An 18185-nucleotide genomic window follows, 5' to 3' on the forward strand; every position below is an offset into this window, starting at 1 on the left:
ATCACTCCTGGATTAGTGAGCCAGTCAGGGAACAGATGAACGTGGATTGAGCTGGACCTCATTAGGCTGATTCTGACTTGAAGACCATCCTATGGATCGTCTTGTGCCAGGACCTCTGAAACATGCTGCCCCCGCCACTCTTTCGCCACCAAGGTCCACCAACCAGACAAGTCCTTGCTGAAAAATGCCCTGGCTGACCACACCTGGAGGACTCTCCCCAAATCCCACTCCTTCACGGTGCTCTTCCACCTGCCACCGGCCAGGGAGACATTCCCTCCAAGGCTCACACTGTGTGTGCCCAGCTCTGGGGATGGCACTTCTCCCTCAAGTGAAGAAAAGGATCAGAGTGAAGAGCCTGTGGGCTGCAGCCATTAGGACAAGGCCTGGGGTTTGCTGCCAGAGAGAAGAGAACCTGTAGTGGGTGTGGGTCCCAGGGTTCAAGAAGCCCCCATGATTCCTGGATAGAATCCCAGAAGATGATGCAGGACAGAGGAGGGATGCTTGGGTGTGATTGTGCCTGGGAATGTCCATAGGGAGGTGGATGTGCCATTGGTAATGCCTTCAACAGTGTTGTTCATTCATCGATACGTGCTGTCTCAGGGAGTGCTGTCTACCTCCTTCCAGCCCCTAGTCTCCCGTCTGGAGCAAACAGATAGCGTCAGAAGAACATTTGCATTTCATTCATAATGTATGTGTACAGGGCATGCAATGTGCTGGATGTTGCAAGCGTTTTGAATCATTAACTCCTTTAATACTCTCCGTATTCTCACAAATTAGGTACGCTTATCATTCTTGCCGACAACAGATGAAGAAAGGGAGGCACCGATGAGGTGAATAACTTGCCCTCTACCAATATCAAGGAAGTGATTGAGCTGGAATTTGAACATAAGTTGTGGCTCCATATTCTCTGCTCTCAACCATGTTCTTTGCTCCCTATGACTTCACACCATGAAGACGTTGGCTCAGTGTATCCATTTTCTTGTTATACCCAGTAGCCCCACTCTTTGATCTCTGTCTGAAAAAGATGCTATTTGCATCAAAACTCTTGCACATACACAACCAAAATGACTTCTCCCCATATCCCATGTCCTGGAAAATACATGGAGAACATTTCAAAACATTTCTTGCCCAGGCTGGGAGTGCTTCTGGGAAATCCCACTGTTCCTCTAAGAAGCCAAGGGCAGGCTGGGAGCTGGGTGTGAGGGGAAAGGTGAGCTCAGGAGTTCCCATGGGATTACAAAGTGGATGGGAGGCCTCAGCAGGAACTGACTTCAGGATCTGGTGGTGTTTCAAGATGGGTGCTAATTTTCTGGCTTTGGGTGTAGGGGCTGGTGCTGCATTCCAGGGAGAGGCCAGTCTCCCTGAGTTCTTGGGGAAACCAGACCCTTGAAAGCAAGGGAATGAGAATTTCCTTTCACAATGGACTTGGGAGGGGAAACATTCAGCCCAGAAGAGACAGTCATGATCCTGAGGAAACCGGAAGAAGCTGCCTCCTCGTCCGCCAAGCAGAAAGCCCTCCTTCATGGACTCACTTTATCCAGATGAGACCAAGAAGGAGGACATGATGATATGCCCTTGCAGGTGGGAGACCTGTGACAGTGGAGCCTGTGCCTGGGAGGCTCTGAAAGGCCTCACAGAAGTGACATTTGCTGTGAGCAGAGTGACAGATGAGAGGCACGCCGGCCTGTGTCTGGGAACAGTTTGAGAGTCAGGGAGAAGGCACCGCTGGTGCAGAGACTCACAGGAAGAAGTGAGTGTGACCAGAGAAGGGCAGAGGGTGGGGGTGTGGCGAGAAGGAGCCTGAGAAGGGAGTGGAGGGCAGATGGGGGCACGGCAGGGCCATGTGGTGGGAACTGGTAGGCTGTGCTTTTTGCCATCGCTCTCTGACGACATTGCTCCAAGAGGTTGCACCCAAAAAGTACAAATCCTTAACATCTCACAAATTCTGTGTGCCAGGAAGAGGGCACGGCTCGGCTGGGTGCTTCTGCCTCAAGGTCTCTCTGAAGCAGGGCCTGTGTCTCTACTGGGGCTCGACTTGGGGAGGGTTTGGTCCCAAGTTCAGTCACATGCGTGTTGATGGGTTTTGTTTGGACTGAAAATCTGAGATCCTGCGTGTCTGTTGGCCGATCATTCCCTCCATTCTCTCCTATGGAGCCTCTTCATAGGGCAACTGAAAACATGCACACTTGCTCCCCCAGTTCCAGAGAATTAAGAGGCAGAGAGAGAGACAGAAAGATGGAAACAGGAGGAGGGAAAGAGGGAGGGGGCTGGAGAAAATGAGTAAGAAGGAAGGGCCAGGCTTTTTATTCTTAACCCTGGGTTGCGTGCCATCCCATCACCTTGGCTGCATTCTGTTCAGAAGCCAGTTTCTGACCACTGTGTGTTCCACAAGGACGCGCACAGCAGAAGACAGTGAGCACCAGGAGCCATGGTGGAGGCTGCCCACCACATAGGCCGACACAAGGCACTTGGGTCTGATTCTGTCAAACAGGAGACCGTGCAAGTTTTCATGCCAGTGAATGGAAGTATCTGAATTTCCCCTAATTTCCACCTCTTAAAGGTGCAGACCTGGGAATGAGGCCCAGAGGGGCAGTGACTTTCTCAAGGTCACACAGCTGGAACCCAGTCCTGTTTTGAGGGGTACTCCACACTACATCCCACCCCTTCTTGTCATTCTTTCATCTCTAAGTGTGTGCATCAGACACATGCAAACCAGACCACAGGTGTTGTCGCTATTGTCTCTTCTACACCTGAGGACGTCCTGAGGGAGCTATTTCTGGCCTCGCCCCCATCGTGCAGGTTGGGTGATTGAGGAGGCCCTGGGAGGCCCATGGGCATTTCCAGGACACAGAGCTTGTAGGAAAAAAGAGGTCGGAACTCAGCTGCATGTCCTCAAGCTGGAACCTTGGTTCGATCTCAAGGTCCTGTGTTGGGATCTGTGCTGGCTATTTGTGTACAGTTCTGGAGGTGACATGGGCAAGGAGGGTGAGCAGCCAAGATCCCAGAGAGGTTTTTGGTGGGTGTGATTGAAGGAAGGGGCCCAGGTAAGGGAAACTTGAGGAAGTGACCTCACTTCCTTGGAGACAGACCCCAACAGAACTTAGCACACTGGTCTCCAGGCGCCCACATTCTAGACATAGCATCCTATTGAGCCCACTTGAGTGGTGACACTGAAGACAAGAGGATGTTCTCCTGCTGTCTCCCGAGTTGTGGAGGCTCTGGCTTCAGGAAGGCCAAGAAAAAGAGCCTTTTCAGTCACTATAGACACTGACTTGCCCCTCACCTGCACCACCTCTGTCCAATTGGCAGGAGGAGCACTCAGGTAACACAGGGAAAGCCAACAGGGTTAGGCCACAACTGGATGCCACCCGCACAACAATTTGAGCCTCCTTGTGTGTCGGAGGGGAGTGAGAGAGGGACGGCGGTGCTGAGCGGGGACCCACCCTGGGCAGGAGCCATTTGCTCGGTGTTGGAAGCCTGGCAGTGTGTCGTGTTCCCAGCCTAGGTGGTGGCCAGCAGGATGGGAGAGTGGGTGCTGGGAACCAAGCTCCTCTACCCATAGGTTAGTCCCGAGCCCTCCAGGTGTCATCTCATTCCCTCCCTGGCTAGAGGTCTAGGCAGATGCTGCTCGGTACCTGATCTGTGCGGGGGTTTCCTCCTGTGGCCAAGTCGAGGCAGGTGCCTGAGACATCCCGGCCCGGCTCTCGGGCACTGTCTTTGCAGAGCTGCACGCAGGAGGTGGTGGAAGAGCTGGCGGATGGCTTCGGGTACTCCATCTCCCTGGACAGGGACCAGCTGCACCGCGCCATCATCAATAACCAGGGCTGCTCTGAGGTGAGAGTGGGCACGGAGGGGTCTTCCCACCCAGGCCCCTGAGATGACCAGGGCAGGCCCAGAATCCAACCTCAAATTGCCGTTCTCCTGGGACCCTAACAGGGCTGTCCCCCATGAATGTCCCACAGTCCCATTCCCAAAGGAATCTGGACTTCCGCTCCTCCCCACCAGCTGCATAGGAGGGTAGGAGGGCACTCTTTGCATTTTCCTAGGAAGATTAGAGAAAACGTTGCTGTCGTTGTCGCTTCCCAATAGGCCCTGAGTATCTTTGAATTTTGCCTTTTTTTGAAAATGAAACCTTGATAACGAGGGTCTCCAAACTCCCTTTAATGTAAAAGAAATAACCATCGGCGTGTTTGGAAGTCAAAGGGATTCTCAGAACGTGTCACTGCCCTGTACACTGTTTCCAGACCTGGGAGGGGTGAGGTGGCCACATAACATTTCCCTCCGGGTCAGGGTCTGATGAAGCCTCAGGCATTTAGAGGGGATGTCCCTCAGCCCTCACTTTGGGCGGTTCTCAGTTCTGAGCCACAGGACCTAGAGAAGCCACTTGGCATGCCAAAGCCTCTGTTCTCCTCTCTAGAGAGGGGTGTCTGTTGAGGATTCACTGGGCTGGTGCTCTTCACAGAGGGAGCTCTGTTGTCCCTCAGCGAGCAAATGGCCTTGAGGGAGATCAATGTGGAATCCTTCGCAGGACCAAAGTCAGATTGTACTTTGAGAGCGCAGAACTTTGCTGAGTTGGGACCCCTGGCTCTCCTGTCGCAGATGTCTGGGAGGGGCTAGGAGTTCCTGGGTCAGCTGCAGACCCCGATAACACTGGTGGTTCGCAGTGGTGACCCTGACTCTGTGTCCCTCCTCATCCCACCCAGAGTGAAGATGAGTCCACTCTGTCTGTCACTGAGGCCTGCAGGATGCGTGGCCTCCAGGCAGGCATGATGCAGAGGCTCTCAGAGACTGTGCTGCCAGCCTTCCCCAGCAGAGTCCTCTGCACTGTCATCACCTCCCTCTGCAGCTACTCAGGCTCCAGCACAGCCCACCAGGTGCTGGACCAGCTGTTTCCCAGGTGACTGCCCACCTCCTCCTCAGCACAGTGGTGACTCTGCCCACTGCCAGCTGTGTGTCTTGCCTTGGGAATGTCACCGCATCTCTCTGAGCCTGAGTTGGCTCCTCTGAAAGGTGGGGTGGCAGAGGATGAACTTGCTAGGCTTCTCCCAGGGATGAATGGGATCAGCCCTCCAGGTGCTGCCCTGGTGCCCGGCTCTGCAGAGAGGGTGGTGGGCCATGCTGTGGTTGCTGGTGGTGATTATTTCTCTGTCCCCCACGGAAAGTAGTCTTCCTCTCCCTTCACTGGCTTGTGGCTTTTTGAGTTTGGAAAAGCACCTGGAGAGCACCCTGTCAAGGAGTTTGAGATGCCATCCAGCTGGTCCTGGTGCTTGTCCTTGGTGTAGCCACTTAGGGATCTCTAGGGCCACAGAGGGGACCCGGCCCACTCAGACACCCGGGGTGGTTCTGGTTGGAGATCATTCAACAATGTCTATGAAGGACCTACTCTGAGCAGGACTTCTGGACACACTAAGTGTCACTCAGTGACTGAAGCAGACAGCCTCCCTGGCCCTCCCCTCTAATCTGAGAGTCAGACAGTCACACTTGACATCATTCACAGGTCCCATCTACCCTCCATCCCGGGCGATGCCCTCATCCCCTTTGGGACACATGGAGGCAGCTTGGCCCATTGCGTGCGGGATGCTGGAGGACAGGACCACCTCCCAAAGTGAGTGGTCTTTGGGTCGAGAAGGACGGCCTCCTGTCTCTAGCAAACAGGGTGCAGGGAGAGGATGGAGGCTGTGGCCGGGTCAGGCCTGGGAGAACCCTGCATCTCACCCATCTTGTGATTCCCATGGGAGGGCTGAGTTCTGGTGGCTTCCACTCCGGCAGGACTGGACTCAAAGAGAGCTGTGCATGGGTCCCAGGCCCCTTGAGAATTGGAAGGGAGGCTGGGCTGCGTTGTTCACTAGAGACCCACTCCCAGCAGAGTCCCAGCCCCTCCTGCCTCCCTTTCTCCACATCCACCCCTTGTGAGCACCACCGCCAGGTCCATAGTAGGAGGTGTGTGAGCAAGCTGCTCCCAAGTCTGCTGGAGTCTTCATTCCAGTGGCCCACATTCATGCAGGGCTTGGGTGGGCTGTGTCCAGACCCTTGGGGAGGAGAGTATCGGTGGGAACAAGAGACTCTCACAGACTCTGTGTTCAGCCTGCTGGATGAGCAGGCCTGCCACAGCCAGGACAGCCAGCCAGGGCTCAGGGCTGGGATGGGGCCCTCCTCTGGAGGGGGAGGGTCTGGCACAGGGGCACAGATGCTAACATGAGTGCCTTGGGAGGGCAGTGTTTAAGGAAAGGCCAGGCCACTGACTCTCTGGCCCATCTGCCTCCACGCAGTGCTATTTCCTGCTGGGAACCTGGCTGGGCCAAGGGCAGGATTGCAGGGAGCCCCTGCGGTTTCCCTCTTGGACCCTGCAGCTGGCCACTCTGCACGTCAGCTTTGGTGGCTCCCACGTGGAGGGCCATGCCTACCTTCTGCCAGGCCACCTGGAGCATCTCAAGGCCATTGAGGCCGAACGGAAAGGTGAGGGGACTGGAGTCTGGGAAGACTGTCTGTGTTGAGGTTCATGGGCTAGCGTTCCCTTAGAGGCAGTGGAGCCCTTCCTATCTTTGGAAAGGCATAGAAACTGTCAGGTGTGTGGGTGAAACTTTCTCTTTATCCTCCTCCAGAGCAAGCTCCAAAGCTCCTGCCACTTCCAGAGCCAGAGCCAGTGCCATCCCCCGGGCTGGAGCCAGCTGCACCTCCAGTCTCACCACGTGTGGTAGAGCTGGAGCCAGCAGCCCCTGAGTCAGCCACTCCAGGACCAGAGCAAGGGCCATCATTAAAGGCAGCTTCAGAGCCCAGCTGCCCCTGGGCCGTGACCACCGAGGACCAGCTGCGGGAGGAGAAGCCGAACATCTTGGACTTCCCTCCCCAGCTGGTGGCAGAGCAGCTGACGAGGATGGCTGCGGTGAGCAGAGGAGCTCGCGGGGTGGGTGGCCCCTGCCTTCCCGGTGCCATGAGCCGCCCCACACCTGCCATTCCCTGCTCGGGATTCCGATGATCTGGGTCCAAATCCCTGCTCCCTCCCTTATCAACACTGTGACCTGGGCAGCTTTCTTTCTCCCCAAGCCTTCGCTGTCCCCTAGCGAACAGGGGACGGTAGAGACGGACACTCAGCACCTGCTGTACAGGGTGGCTGTGCCGATGAATGAGGTGGGAGAGAGTGGAAGGTGGGCAGAGTCTGGCCCTTTGGTGGGGGATGGGCACTCACTGAAGTGCTGCCAGGTCCTTGGGTGGATCCCCCATCTGCGCAGGTGGCCCGGACAGCCTCAGCACTTACCAGGAAGGTGATGTGTATTGACTCCAGTGGAGACAGTCAAACAAAGCTGGGGGTTGTCCCTGCCTCGGGGGGAATGTGCATGGGAATGGGGAGTGGGACCCGAGGGGCACTGGGATGGGTGGATGATGGCCCTTCTGGTGGGCATGTGTGGGCTGCCTTCTGGAGCTTGGAGGAAGTGAGACAGGGCTGGGAGCAAATGTCCCCTCCCTTCCCCACAGTCCTGAGTCCGGGGTCATCCTGGACTGGGTGCATTCAGTGGACACAGACAAAACCCAGGGACTCCCACAAGCCTCAGGCCACATGCTCTGCTTCCTGAGCTCCAGTTCTGATCTCACCCTGCTGGGCCTATGGGGGACTGTGGACGCCGAGCTGGGGTGCGGCAGGACCGGGTGACACTCCGAATCTTCTGCAGGAGCTGTTCAAGACGTTGGTGCCCGCCCACTGCCTCGGCTCCATCTGGTCCGAGCGCGACAACAGGGAACGAGACTACCTGGCACCCACCGTCCGTGACACTGTGATGCACGACAACACCGTGGCCAATTGCATCCTCGTCACCTGCCTTGGGGACGCGAGCATGACAGCACAGGACAGGGCCAGGGTGGTTGAGCTGTGGATCAGGGTGGCTGAGGTAAGCCTTGGCACGCCCTGTCTGGATGCGTGAGAATTGCCTCTTGTTTCTCTGCTCTCAGGATTGAAGTCTGGGGTCTTAGTCCCTGGACTGTCCCTTGACCCTCATGCCAGGGCCACGTTGACCTTGACTTGAGGTCCCAGTGGGGACAAGCTCACTTCCTCCCTTGTGCTGAGCTACAAATCCTTGCGCCTGGCAGTGTTACTCGTCGGGTGGCAGGTGTGCCCTCCCTGGCTTCCCTGGACATGTGTCTCCTCCAGGACAGGGGAAGTCCATGAGGGGACAGAAACCAGAAGCAGCAGAGCTTCAGCTCCCCCTCACAGCTCCATCTCTTCGCTTCCCCAGGAGTGCCGATGCCTCGGGAACTTCTGTTCCCTCCACACAATCCTTTCTGCCCTGCAGAGCCCTGCCATTGCCCGTCTCCAAGACACCTGGGGACAAGTTTCCAGGTGGGTAGTGGGTGGTCTGCTCTCCAGCCAAGCACCATGAGGGTGAGGTGGCCCAGGCAGCCTGATTTGGGCCGGCATGTCCCCCAAAGTCAGCTGAGACCACCTGGGAGACAGCGAATGCCGGGCACAGGGACTGACCTGGGTGCTGGGTCTCTGAGTCTCTCAGCGCCCTTCGGCCAGCAGTTCCGTCCCAGGGATTCATTTCCTTCCAGACCAGATCCTGGCTTGAGCCCAGGTGGAGATTCTCAGGTGTTTCCTTTGCAGCAACAGAAGCCTCTATGCAGCTGAAACCAACACTGTTCCAAAGAGATCTGTTTGGGACATCTGGGAATGGAGGCCCCAAGGGACAAGAGGAGAGGCCCCTCCGCAGTCCCATGGGGACCTTAGAGCTCAGAGCACCCCAGCGAAATCCCTCATCCAGGTCCCAGGCAGTTTGGATCTGCTGGGTTCTCAAATAAATGGGACTTGCCTTCAAGCATCCCACAGTTTTTCTTGCTTGCTTGCTTTCTTTCTTTCTTTCCCCACCCCGCAGGGAGAGTTCTCGAACCTGGAAGAAGTGGGTCAGGAGAGAGAAACGCGTGAGCAGGGAGCTGCTGGTGCAGGTAACCTGGAGGCTGGAGATCTGGAAGGAGGCCAGAAGGAGAGGGGAGGGGGGCATCCCGAGGGGATCCTAGGTGGTGAGGCTATGGCAAGGCTCGGCCCAGGCTGGGGGTCAGAGAGCCCCGTGAGGGTGAGGCAGGCCGGGGCCACTCGGCCAGGTCCCCCAAGACACCCTGCCCTCCCCCTCCCTGTCTGTTCAGCTGGGGTCTGGACACACCCCTGGAGTCCAGAGGTCGGGGCCTTGGTCAGATTTGGAGCCAGGGCTGGGGTGAAGGCAGCGGGGACAGGGCCTGTAGCTGGCACGGGGAGCGGCCTCTCCCAGTGGGTCCTTGAGCCAGTCACTGCCCCTCTGGGGGCCTCCGTCTCCTCCTCTGGGAAGTGGAGGGAAATGATCAGCGGTGCAGGCCTCCCAGCGGGGTGCTACCATCCAAGGGAGGACAGGAACGGGAGGAGATTTGTGCCGGCTCCTCCTCGAGAGGTGAGGGGAGAGCAGTGATGACACGCAGATGACTCTGAGTCCTCAGGAGACTCCTGGAAGCAGGTGACGTTCTCCTCACACTTTTCAGCTGAGGAAAGAGGGCCAGGGAGGCCTGGGCAGGCCCAAGGTCACACAGGACTGAGTCCTGGAGCCAGGACTGGTCTAGAATCAGAGCACCCTGGAGGTGGGAGCAGCAGAGGCAGCAGGGGACTGGAGCCGATGGCCAGGGTCTGAGATCAGGGGCCTTGGGGGACATGCGGAGGGGAGTATGGGCGCACTGACCCTGTCCTCGGCCCCGACAGGAGGCGACCTCCGTGTTAAAGACTGCAGAGAGGGCCCGCCAGGGAGCCCAGGAGAGGCAGCGGCAGCAGGTGAGGGTGACTGTGGGGGAGGGGCCCAGGAGTCAGAGGAGAGGGGGCTCCCCCTCCCAGCTGGAGACCTCCCTCAGGAGAGGGGCCTTCCTCCTCAGGCGAATCTGCTGTGGCTGCCAAGCATGACGGGCCTGCAGTGGCAGTGAGCAGGAGGAGGCCTGGAAGGGCTGGCAGCAGGGCAGATTTGGGGTGGGGAAGGGCAGGGGCCACTGCCCCTGGGAGGGGCCAACAGCCAGCCCTGGGACTTGACTGATGGAGTTTGGTGTTCCTGGACGGAAGCGGGGGAGGGAATTGTGTGTGTTGGGGTGTCCCGACGATCCTAGGCTGCTCTGTGTGGGAGCGTGGGGTGGGCAGCAGGCTGGGCTGAGGGGTTTCAGGGGAAGGTTCATGGGGGCACCTGAGAGCGGGAGCTCATCAACTTGCCCATCCCGATGGCGGCACAGGGTGTCGTCCCCTCCCTGGTGACGTTCTTCCGTTCCCTGGAGCTGCTGGACGCTACGATGGAGGATTATGTGGAGGTGAGTGAGCCTGGAGGTGGGTCCGGGGGCTCAGGCTCCTGAGGGTGGGGAGGAGAGAGTCCTGTCCTGAGCCCTGAGCTCTCTGCATTTGGCAAAGGTCCTCTCAGCAGGGCCTCCAGCCTCGTGTGGGAGTTAGGGTGTCAGGCCCATCTCCCCAGTGGGTGATGCAGGCTCTGCATAAGCCACCGTCCAGGTTCCCTGGGCTGCTGAGGCTCAGAGCTGCCTGACTGTGTGGCCGCAGGAGGTGGTGTCTGAGCTGGACTCAGCCTCTCCCTCTGGCCCTGCCAGTGAGGGAAGAGAAGTCGGGCCCCTCCCAGTCAGGAAGCACATCAGAGGCTGAGCTGTCCCTTCCTGCCTGAGGCCTGAGTCTCCCCACGTGTCATCAGAGAGGGTTGGGTCACAAGGTCTGTTGCCTCAGTTGCTCTGCGCCCCCTGCTCTGGAGCCCAGAGACTGGCCCAGGTCCAAGTCCGGGCTCTGGATGGGCCTGCCCACTGGCAGTAGTGCAACATTGCAAGAGGTGTGGACGGGGGCTAGTGCTGGCCCAAGGGGGCTGTTTCTGATGGACTGCGGCTGTCTGCTTTCCAGGGCAATGTGCTCAACTGTCGGAAATGGAATGAGGTAAGCGGCTGCGGCCTCCCGGTGGGGAGGGTGGGGGTTGGAAATCAGAGACCCCCCCGCAGTGGGCAGGACCCCCTCTGGCCCAATCCCCATTTGGATTGGGACATTTATTTGCACAGTTCGATATACAGAGCTAGGGATCCTATGGCATTGGCGGGTGGGGGAAGGGCTGGCATCAAAGACTCCTTCCTGGAGGAGGAGCTATTTTGGGCCAAGTGTGAGAGCAGGCAAGCCCTGACTGGAATCGCAGGGAGGGAGGGTTCCCAAGTGGGCAAAGGCCCCAGACTGGCCCCTTGCCCCCTTCCTCACCCCCTCCACGAGCCCTGCAGGGTCCCCCACTCAGGCCCTGTGGGCATCCTGTGCTTGCTCTGTCCTAGCAATTCAAACTGATGGACGAGATCGAGCTGCTCCAGGAGGCTGCAAATCTGTACACCGTGCAGCCCGACGAGCACTTTGGGGCCTGGTTCCAGGCCGTGGAGCCCCTGAGCAAGGAGGAGAGGTGAGTCGGGTCAGGAGTTGGGGGAGGGCAGGGCAGCCTCTCTCTGCTGACCAGCTCCAGAGCCCATGGCCGTTGCTCCATGGTCAGCCCCTGATCTGATTGCATGGCGACCCCTGGGGCCCTTCGACCCCAGCTGCTGGCAGGCTCCAGGATGCACATGTGATGTGTGGCTCCTGAGAGCTCCCAGCTCCGCTCTGTCCTGTAGCTACAGCCTGTCCTGCCAGCTGGAGCCCCGATACCACTGGGTCAGAAAGATTCGACTCTTCTTCAAAGGCAAGAAGAACCGCTCAGGCCAGAGTGAGTGTCCAGACCGGCAGTGGCTGAAACCATGGGCTCAGGAAACATTCAGGCTGAGCGTGGGCCTGGGGAGGCAGACAGCTGGCCCTGGGTTCCAGCTCCACTGCTGAGCAGTCCCGTCCTGGGCAATTGCACTCACGTTTCTGGGACTGGTTTCCTCCTCTGTGAAGTGGGTGATGCTAAATATCAGCCCCTGTGTCAGGGACAGATGGGGTGCTCTTGGCTGACTGAGCACTGAGCACAGGGCTGGAGCACAGAGCGCAGTGGGGGCCGGGATGGGGTGTGCACTGTGGTTCCAGGGCAGGTCGCTCAGGAAATGCCTCTCTTTCTCCAGACACCAGACCCCCAACCAAGGGCCCAGTGGTGGTGGTCGATGACCCTCCTGAGACCAGCTGAGCTACAGCGGGGACACAGCATTGACACTCAGGGTGCACAGGGCCACCTCCCCTGATTCTGATGAGGAGAACTTTGTGATCCGTTTCTTGGGGTCCCCTGTTGGCCACGAGAGAAGGCACCAACCCCTCTTCCCCCTCCCCCCTTTTGCCCAGCACCTATTTCCCTATTTGGCGGGGCCATATTTTGTTGTCAATGGTAAATGCTCCGTTTGAGTATTATATTAAATTGTTGCTTCTTTCTAATCCTGGGAGTGGAGGTGTGAGTCTTTCGCTCGCAGCACTCATGGAAACCAGATCCAGAAACTCACATTCCTCCTCGAATTTAGAAATCTCCCAGAGTGAGCGGCTCAGTTTATGTGGAGAAGGGAGAAGTGCCAGTCCCCTCCCTGGCTACTGAAGGACTTGCCCAAGTGCCCCTCCCGCCGAGGACAGGATCATTGCAGTGTGGTTCACCCTGTCCAGGAGCAGAGATGGCCCCTCCGACCTCTTGGGACTAAGCGGTTGGAGGCGTTTTCTCAGCCAGAGCCACAACCACTAAGCTGGGTGTGTCTGTCAAAGTAGCACGTGCCTGTCCCTAGCACACGTCCTGCCCAGGACAGTGGCTGCCTTTTGACACTCTGCCGGAAGAGGGAACATTTTCCCGGTTTCTCTTGCACACAGATTAGGACCTTGTTTTCTGATTCAGTCTCCGCAATGGCTTCAGCTCTAAGTGGGGAAAATACCGTCAAAAGCTCAAAACGTGCACATAGAGAGGATGAGGCCAGAGGAAGGTCCTGTGGACATGGACCATGGGCAGGCAGGACTCTTCCTTCTCGGGCCCACTAGGGGCTCCCTGTTCACCTCTGACCTAGACTGGATCCCCCTGGGCTTCTGGTCCCTGACTCCGAATACCATTTCCTGCTTGTTGCCTATCCAAGGGGAAAGCTGTGGGATGCAGCTTTTAGGGCCTCAGCCAGGTCTCCCTCCAGAAACCTAGTGCTGCCTGTGAGCTAGGATTTTCAGCATCTCTGCACTTTTGCATACAATTTTATCTTGGGGCAGAAATTCCCTAGATGCCCCCAGCCTTTCTAATCATCATCCTGACCAGGAATGACCCTACAGTCTCCCTGCTGCCGAGGGTGACTTCTGCGCCTGTGTGCTTCCCAGGCCCGTGGTGTCAGACAGTCCCAAATTTACACAATCTGGAGTATTTTTAGTGATTTTCCTAAAGTCGTTGCTGTGCCTGAGCCCAGCAAGTGTGCAGCCCCTCGGCTGGCTGTGTTCTTTTCCACAGTCTTGTGCTGTGGTTCTGTCATGGGGATGTGTGCCTTTCCTGTTGGGAGCTTTGAAAGAGGAGGCCTAAGAAGGGTGTGAGTTGGGGGTCCTGCGGGGAATGTCAGTAACCTGATGATCTGTGGATGTGCGTGGACACAGCCTTACCAAGGGAAATGCTGAAATGCTTCCCATCTGGGTGCTAAACAGACACTGCTCTGAGCTCAACAGGAGCACCGGGTCCAGAAGCAGGAGCGAAAGCGTGACCACCCACCCTTTGCAATGTCGTCCCTTGGAAAGAGCCTGAAAGACAAGGGCAGGGTGAAGCGCTTGGCACTTCTGAGTTATCCCCTCCTTCCTGGTGGCTGCAAGTGTCACTCAGACACAGGCAGGCTGGGCTCTGCCAGGGAGGCCGTCTCAGCACAGCGGGAAGCTGAGGATCAATCCTGGTCCCTGGCAGCCCAGGTCTTTGCTGATGCGGCACAGCCACCCAGCAAAGAGACTTGCCAGAGGAAGGTGGGGAAGGCTGTCCAGTCCCTCGGAGGAGAAAGAGTCGTGGCAGGTCCCAGGGCTAGCCCAGGGCTGGGATGAAGGCATGGGTGTCCCAAGAGAGTCTCCTCCGGGACTGGGGTGCTCCTGAGAGCCGACCCAGCAGGTAGCAATATTTAGTTTGTTGTGGGAGTACAGCTGTGGACACAGGAGGCACCATTCATCCCATCTTTGGGTTTCCAAATTGGAAGTAGGTTGTGGAAGTCCACGAGGAAAGAAATTAGCAAATCTGGATGAAATGTTTCTTGTTCAAGGCACACAGAAGTTACCAAAACTGGCTTCCTAGAAGCTGACTTAGGGGAAGAGAAAGTAACAATGTGAGTCCCTTGAAATGCCTCAGGTGAATATGGTCTTGACAGGAAATGCTCAAAATGTTTGAGGAACTGGTAAGTTGGGTGCCATTTAAACTATTCCAGGTCTAAGGTGGGGATGGATGCTTGCATCTTGGCTTCCACTGCAAGCGAAAACAAGGCCACGTTGGGATTCAACTCAGTCTTTCCAAAGTGGTCGATGAGACGGCGTTTGTACTCCTCACTCACGGACCTCGAGAACATCTTGCCGTGTGGTCCATGCACAGATGCATCTTCCATTTATGGGAGCTAACAAAAAATCTGTCCAGTTGACAGCCATACCATCCAGCCTAATGCCGTCTCCCCCTACTCACAGTGCCCTGAACACCTGTCTTGCTGATTTGGACACGATTTGCCTCATCACAGTGAGAGAGCCATGCCAGGGGGTTCTAGAGCCCCGGGAACCATGTTCACACCCCCTCTATCTGCCAAGAAAGGAGCATCTCTGGACGGGTAACCTGAGTCCAGAACCCTGCCTTTCCCTAGGCTTGGTTTAGGATTTGTCCCTGAATGGCATGACTCGCCCATTCTCCTGAATGCTGCCCCCTGGCTTAGGTGTGTCTGGAAGAATTACCAGCATAGACTGGCCTTTCTTTCACCCTTGAGGAGACCAACGAGGACGCCCCTCGACTCGCCAAGCTGCCCCTGGGTTTCGATGTCTACCAGGCCTGTCCCTGTGATGCCAAGACCTTGGAGAGCACACTGTTCTGGCTCTCTGGAGGGAATCGGACTCTCCCTAACTACAAGCGCCCGACTACAGCAAATCCGTGGCCACTGTTACAGGAACAACTTCAGCACTGTCAGCCGAGGTCGGAACCCTTCTGGAGCTCTCCAGAAGCCCCCAGGTAAGAGGGTCTGAATGCTGGAGAGAGAGATTCTGGTCTTCCCCCATGCCTTTCTCTCAGCCAATCACAGGGAAAGGCAGAGCTCTACATAAGTCCTCCCAGGGACATCCTCCCATGGGGAGATTGTTAACTGGGTTGGGAAGGAAGACCACGGTGAAGGAGAAGTGCCGTTGAAACATTGAGACTCAGCCCAGACTCATGCTCAAGGCCAAGGCATCCACCCCACAGCTCCTGGGAATATTGGCTGAGGACAGCTCACAGCTCTGTCCCTCACAGGACATTCCCACAGTGTAGGAAAGTGCCTAATCCGAGGATGCAGCCCTCCCCAGGGACAGCCAGGGGCCCATGTCTGGCAGATAAGAGAGTAAGAAGCCTGGTTCCCTTGTCTCAATTTGGGACAACACCAAAGGGCCGTCCCAGCTCCAGAGATCCCTGAGGGTTGGCTGAGACCCAGTGGCAGCAGGCTTGGGCTTCAGCTTCTCCTGCGACCATCTCTGCTTTGCTACCTTCCCATAGGGATATCTCTCCAGAACACTTCCATACACTTTCCACATGCAATACTCCCCATCAGACTCAGAGTCTCTTGGCAGGGCCCTGATATGTGACAAGCAGCCGTCAGCAGACACGACTTCTGACCATAGCAACATGAGATTCACGAAATTCTGCTTTGGGAGAATCACCTTTTAGACAATCTGAGAGGGTAGGTCATCGTAATCTTCAGGACAACCTTAGGTAATGCTCTGGTAAGAAATTAAATGCAATGATTAAGAAATCCATGACTCAAGATGTATTTCTCCTCAGATTTACATCAAACATTGGTCGCCGGGGTGAAGGGAACCCTGCTTCCCAAGTCTCGTTGGGCAAGGCTGATGGAGACCCCATGACCTTGTTGCTACACCATCTGAAACTCACGCCTTCTTCCATTGCCACTGAAGGACACAAAGAGCACCTGGGGCCTTACACACCCTCCTTTCTCCTTTGGCCTAAAAGTGATGCCTTGGGCAGAAGTAGCCACACATCCATTTGAAAACCAAGAGGGCTAGGAAACCTAGTCTTGTGTGTGCCAGAATGAAAGGAGAACTGGATGCAGTCTGCCACGCTCTTTCTCTACACCAAAGCAGACAGTCGCTCTCCCCGTCACATACAGTGTTCCCTCGCCCTGTTTCCCCAGGAGGACATCCGAAGACCCACTGAACTCAGGATCTCTAGAAGATCCTTAGGCTAACAGATCCAAGTGTTCAGTGGCCACACATGACAAACACTACAGAACTTTCAGGGTTGGATCAGAGTATCCCCTAAAGAAACTATCACCATCGATTGCAGTCAGCATCCCCCAGAAATGCTGGGGAGGGGGAGAACATGATTTCCCTAGTTGTCACGTCATAATATTCCAAATGGTAAGTTTTCTGCCAAAAGTCCCAGGGCATACAAAGAGACAAAGAAGGATGGCTCCTACCTAGGAAAAATCTAAGAACACATGGGGTCCCTGAGGAAGCCCTCAGGGGCGAGCACACAAAGCTTTCTCTGGTTGTTGCTGTTCACATTCCTGTGTCGAGCCTCTGTCTTCCTAAGCAGCAATATGCTGAAAACCTCTGTTTTAGGGTCAAGACAGAGTCAGAGGTCGTGGATGCCGGAAATGGATTTGTCTCTTTTCTTCTGTCTTTGTCCGGGACTGTACCTACTGCCTCATCTCGATTTACAGGGAAAACCTGGGAAACCTACCCAAACAAGTGTGTTTTGGTTCCTGCAGGCAGAATACGGAAAATACTGCAGTTATTTTGGGTGACGAAACTCAACTTCGTGGAGCCACTTTCCACCTCAAGGTGAATTTTGCTTAGAAAAAATTAAACATAGAGTTATCAATGATCTAGCATGTTCATTTGAGATTTTCTGGCATGGAGGGCTGTGGCATCTGATCCGAAGGTCCGACTGTGGACCACATTTCCCGAAGGCCAAGGGGCAGAGACACGCAGCTTCTCTGTTTCCAGTAAAAAAAGACTCCATTTCCCAGCAGGCAGCGGGCGGGAGGGGCGCGGCTCCAGGCGTTTGTGAGCAGGCAGTTGGCCAGCCTGGGCTCCGCCCCCACGGGTCGTCCTGTTGGCCACGCCTCCTCACACGCTCTGCTCCCGAGGGGGCACAGCCTCTCCGCTCACACTGCTCCTCGCGCTCCTGCTGTCTCCCCTCCCAGGGCGGCTCGACTGCCCCGCCTCCTCTGTGGCCACGCCCCCTGCTCGCCACGCCCCCCTCGCCCCGCCTCCCCGCTCTGCCTGTCACTCAGAGTTATGCTCTCTGGCCTTCCCCTGTGAGGCTGCAGGCTGCAGCCCCGGCTCCTCTGTCTCCGCGCCTCCCCGCTCGCCCCGCCTCCTCACTCGCTCCGCCCCCCGCCCCTGAGCCAATGGGGAAGCCCCAGACGTCCGCGTCAGGCGTGGCGGTGCCACCGTGTGGAGCCGGTGAAAGGGGCTGCAGGTTCAGACCGGCGTGAGGGGCGTGCCTGACGCGGAGAGCCGGCAAGCTGGGGCCTCGCGGGCGTCCGCGACGATCCGGTTCCCCTCAGCCCAGTGCGCGCGGGGCTGTCCCGTCCAGGCCTCGTCCCTCCTGGGCGGGAGCGGCCGGTCCAACGCGCGCCGCGTCGGGCGCTCGGCCGGCGGAGGACGGTCTGTGCCGCCCTGGCCCGCGAGGCCCCCGGGGTCCGTGCGTCGCTTCCGCGGGGAGCCCGGGCGGGAGCGCTTTGACGGGGCTCCGCGGAGACGAGGAGGCCCTCGGAGGACGGCGGGCAGGGCCGCAGCGGGGCGGGAGGGCCGCTCCGAGGGGAGACGCGCCCTGAGCCCGGGCACGGATCCCCGACAGCCTTCCGGGCGGCGGCGCGGCCCTGGCCCGCCGTGTCCGCTGAGGCCTGCGGGGCGCTGTCCTCGAGGGCCGGGGCGCGGGGCTCGCGGGCTGCACAGGGCTCCTCGGGGCCTCCGTCCCCTCCGTCCCCTCCGTCCCCGCTCCCCAGCGATGGCGGGGCCGTCCTGGCGGCTGTCTGAGGCTCAGAGAGGCAGCCTGCTGAGCTCCCCGCTCTCAGGGGCTCGAGGGAGGGAC

At 57.5% G+C, this 18185-nt stretch overlaps 1 protein-coding gene across 1 annotated transcript; it reads left to right on the forward strand.

The window, feature by feature from the left end:
• The first annotated feature begins 8907 nt into the window (after window positions 1–8907).
• On the forward strand, window positions 8908–12350 carry LOC139042856 (ral guanine nucleotide dissociation stimulator-like). The gene is made up of 7 exons (XM_070503426.1): window positions 8908–8934; window positions 9713–9781; window positions 10225–10299; window positions 10886–10918; window positions 11296–11417; window positions 11623–11714; window positions 12049–12350. Exons 3-7 carry the CDS (start codon window positions 10282–10284, stop codon window positions 12108–12110), a joined length of 327 nt encoding a protein of 108 aa, XP_070359527.1. The 5' UTR covers window positions 8908–8934; window positions 9713–9781; window positions 10225–10281; the 3' UTR covers window positions 12111–12350.
• The last annotated feature ends 5835 nt before the right edge of the window (window positions 12351–18185 follow it).

Source organism: Equus asinus, unplaced genomic scaffold, assembly GCF_041296235.1.
Source record: "Equus asinus isolate D_3611 breed Donkey unplaced genomic scaffold, EquAss-T2T_v2 contig_1, whole genome shotgun sequence".
Lineage (NCBI taxonomy): Eukaryota > Metazoa > Chordata > Mammalia > Perissodactyla > Equidae > Equus > Equus asinus.

Coding starts and splice junctions, on each gene's coding strand:
- LOC139042856 (XM_070503426.1), top strand. Junction 10,919..11,295: donor ACTGTCGGAAATGGAATGAG/GTAAGCGGCTGC, acceptor GCTCTGTCCTAG/CAATTCAAACTGATGGACGA. Junction 11,715..12,048: donor GAAGAACCGCTCAGGCCAGA/GTGAGTGTCCAG, acceptor CTCTTTCTCCAG/ACACCAGACCCCCAACCAAG.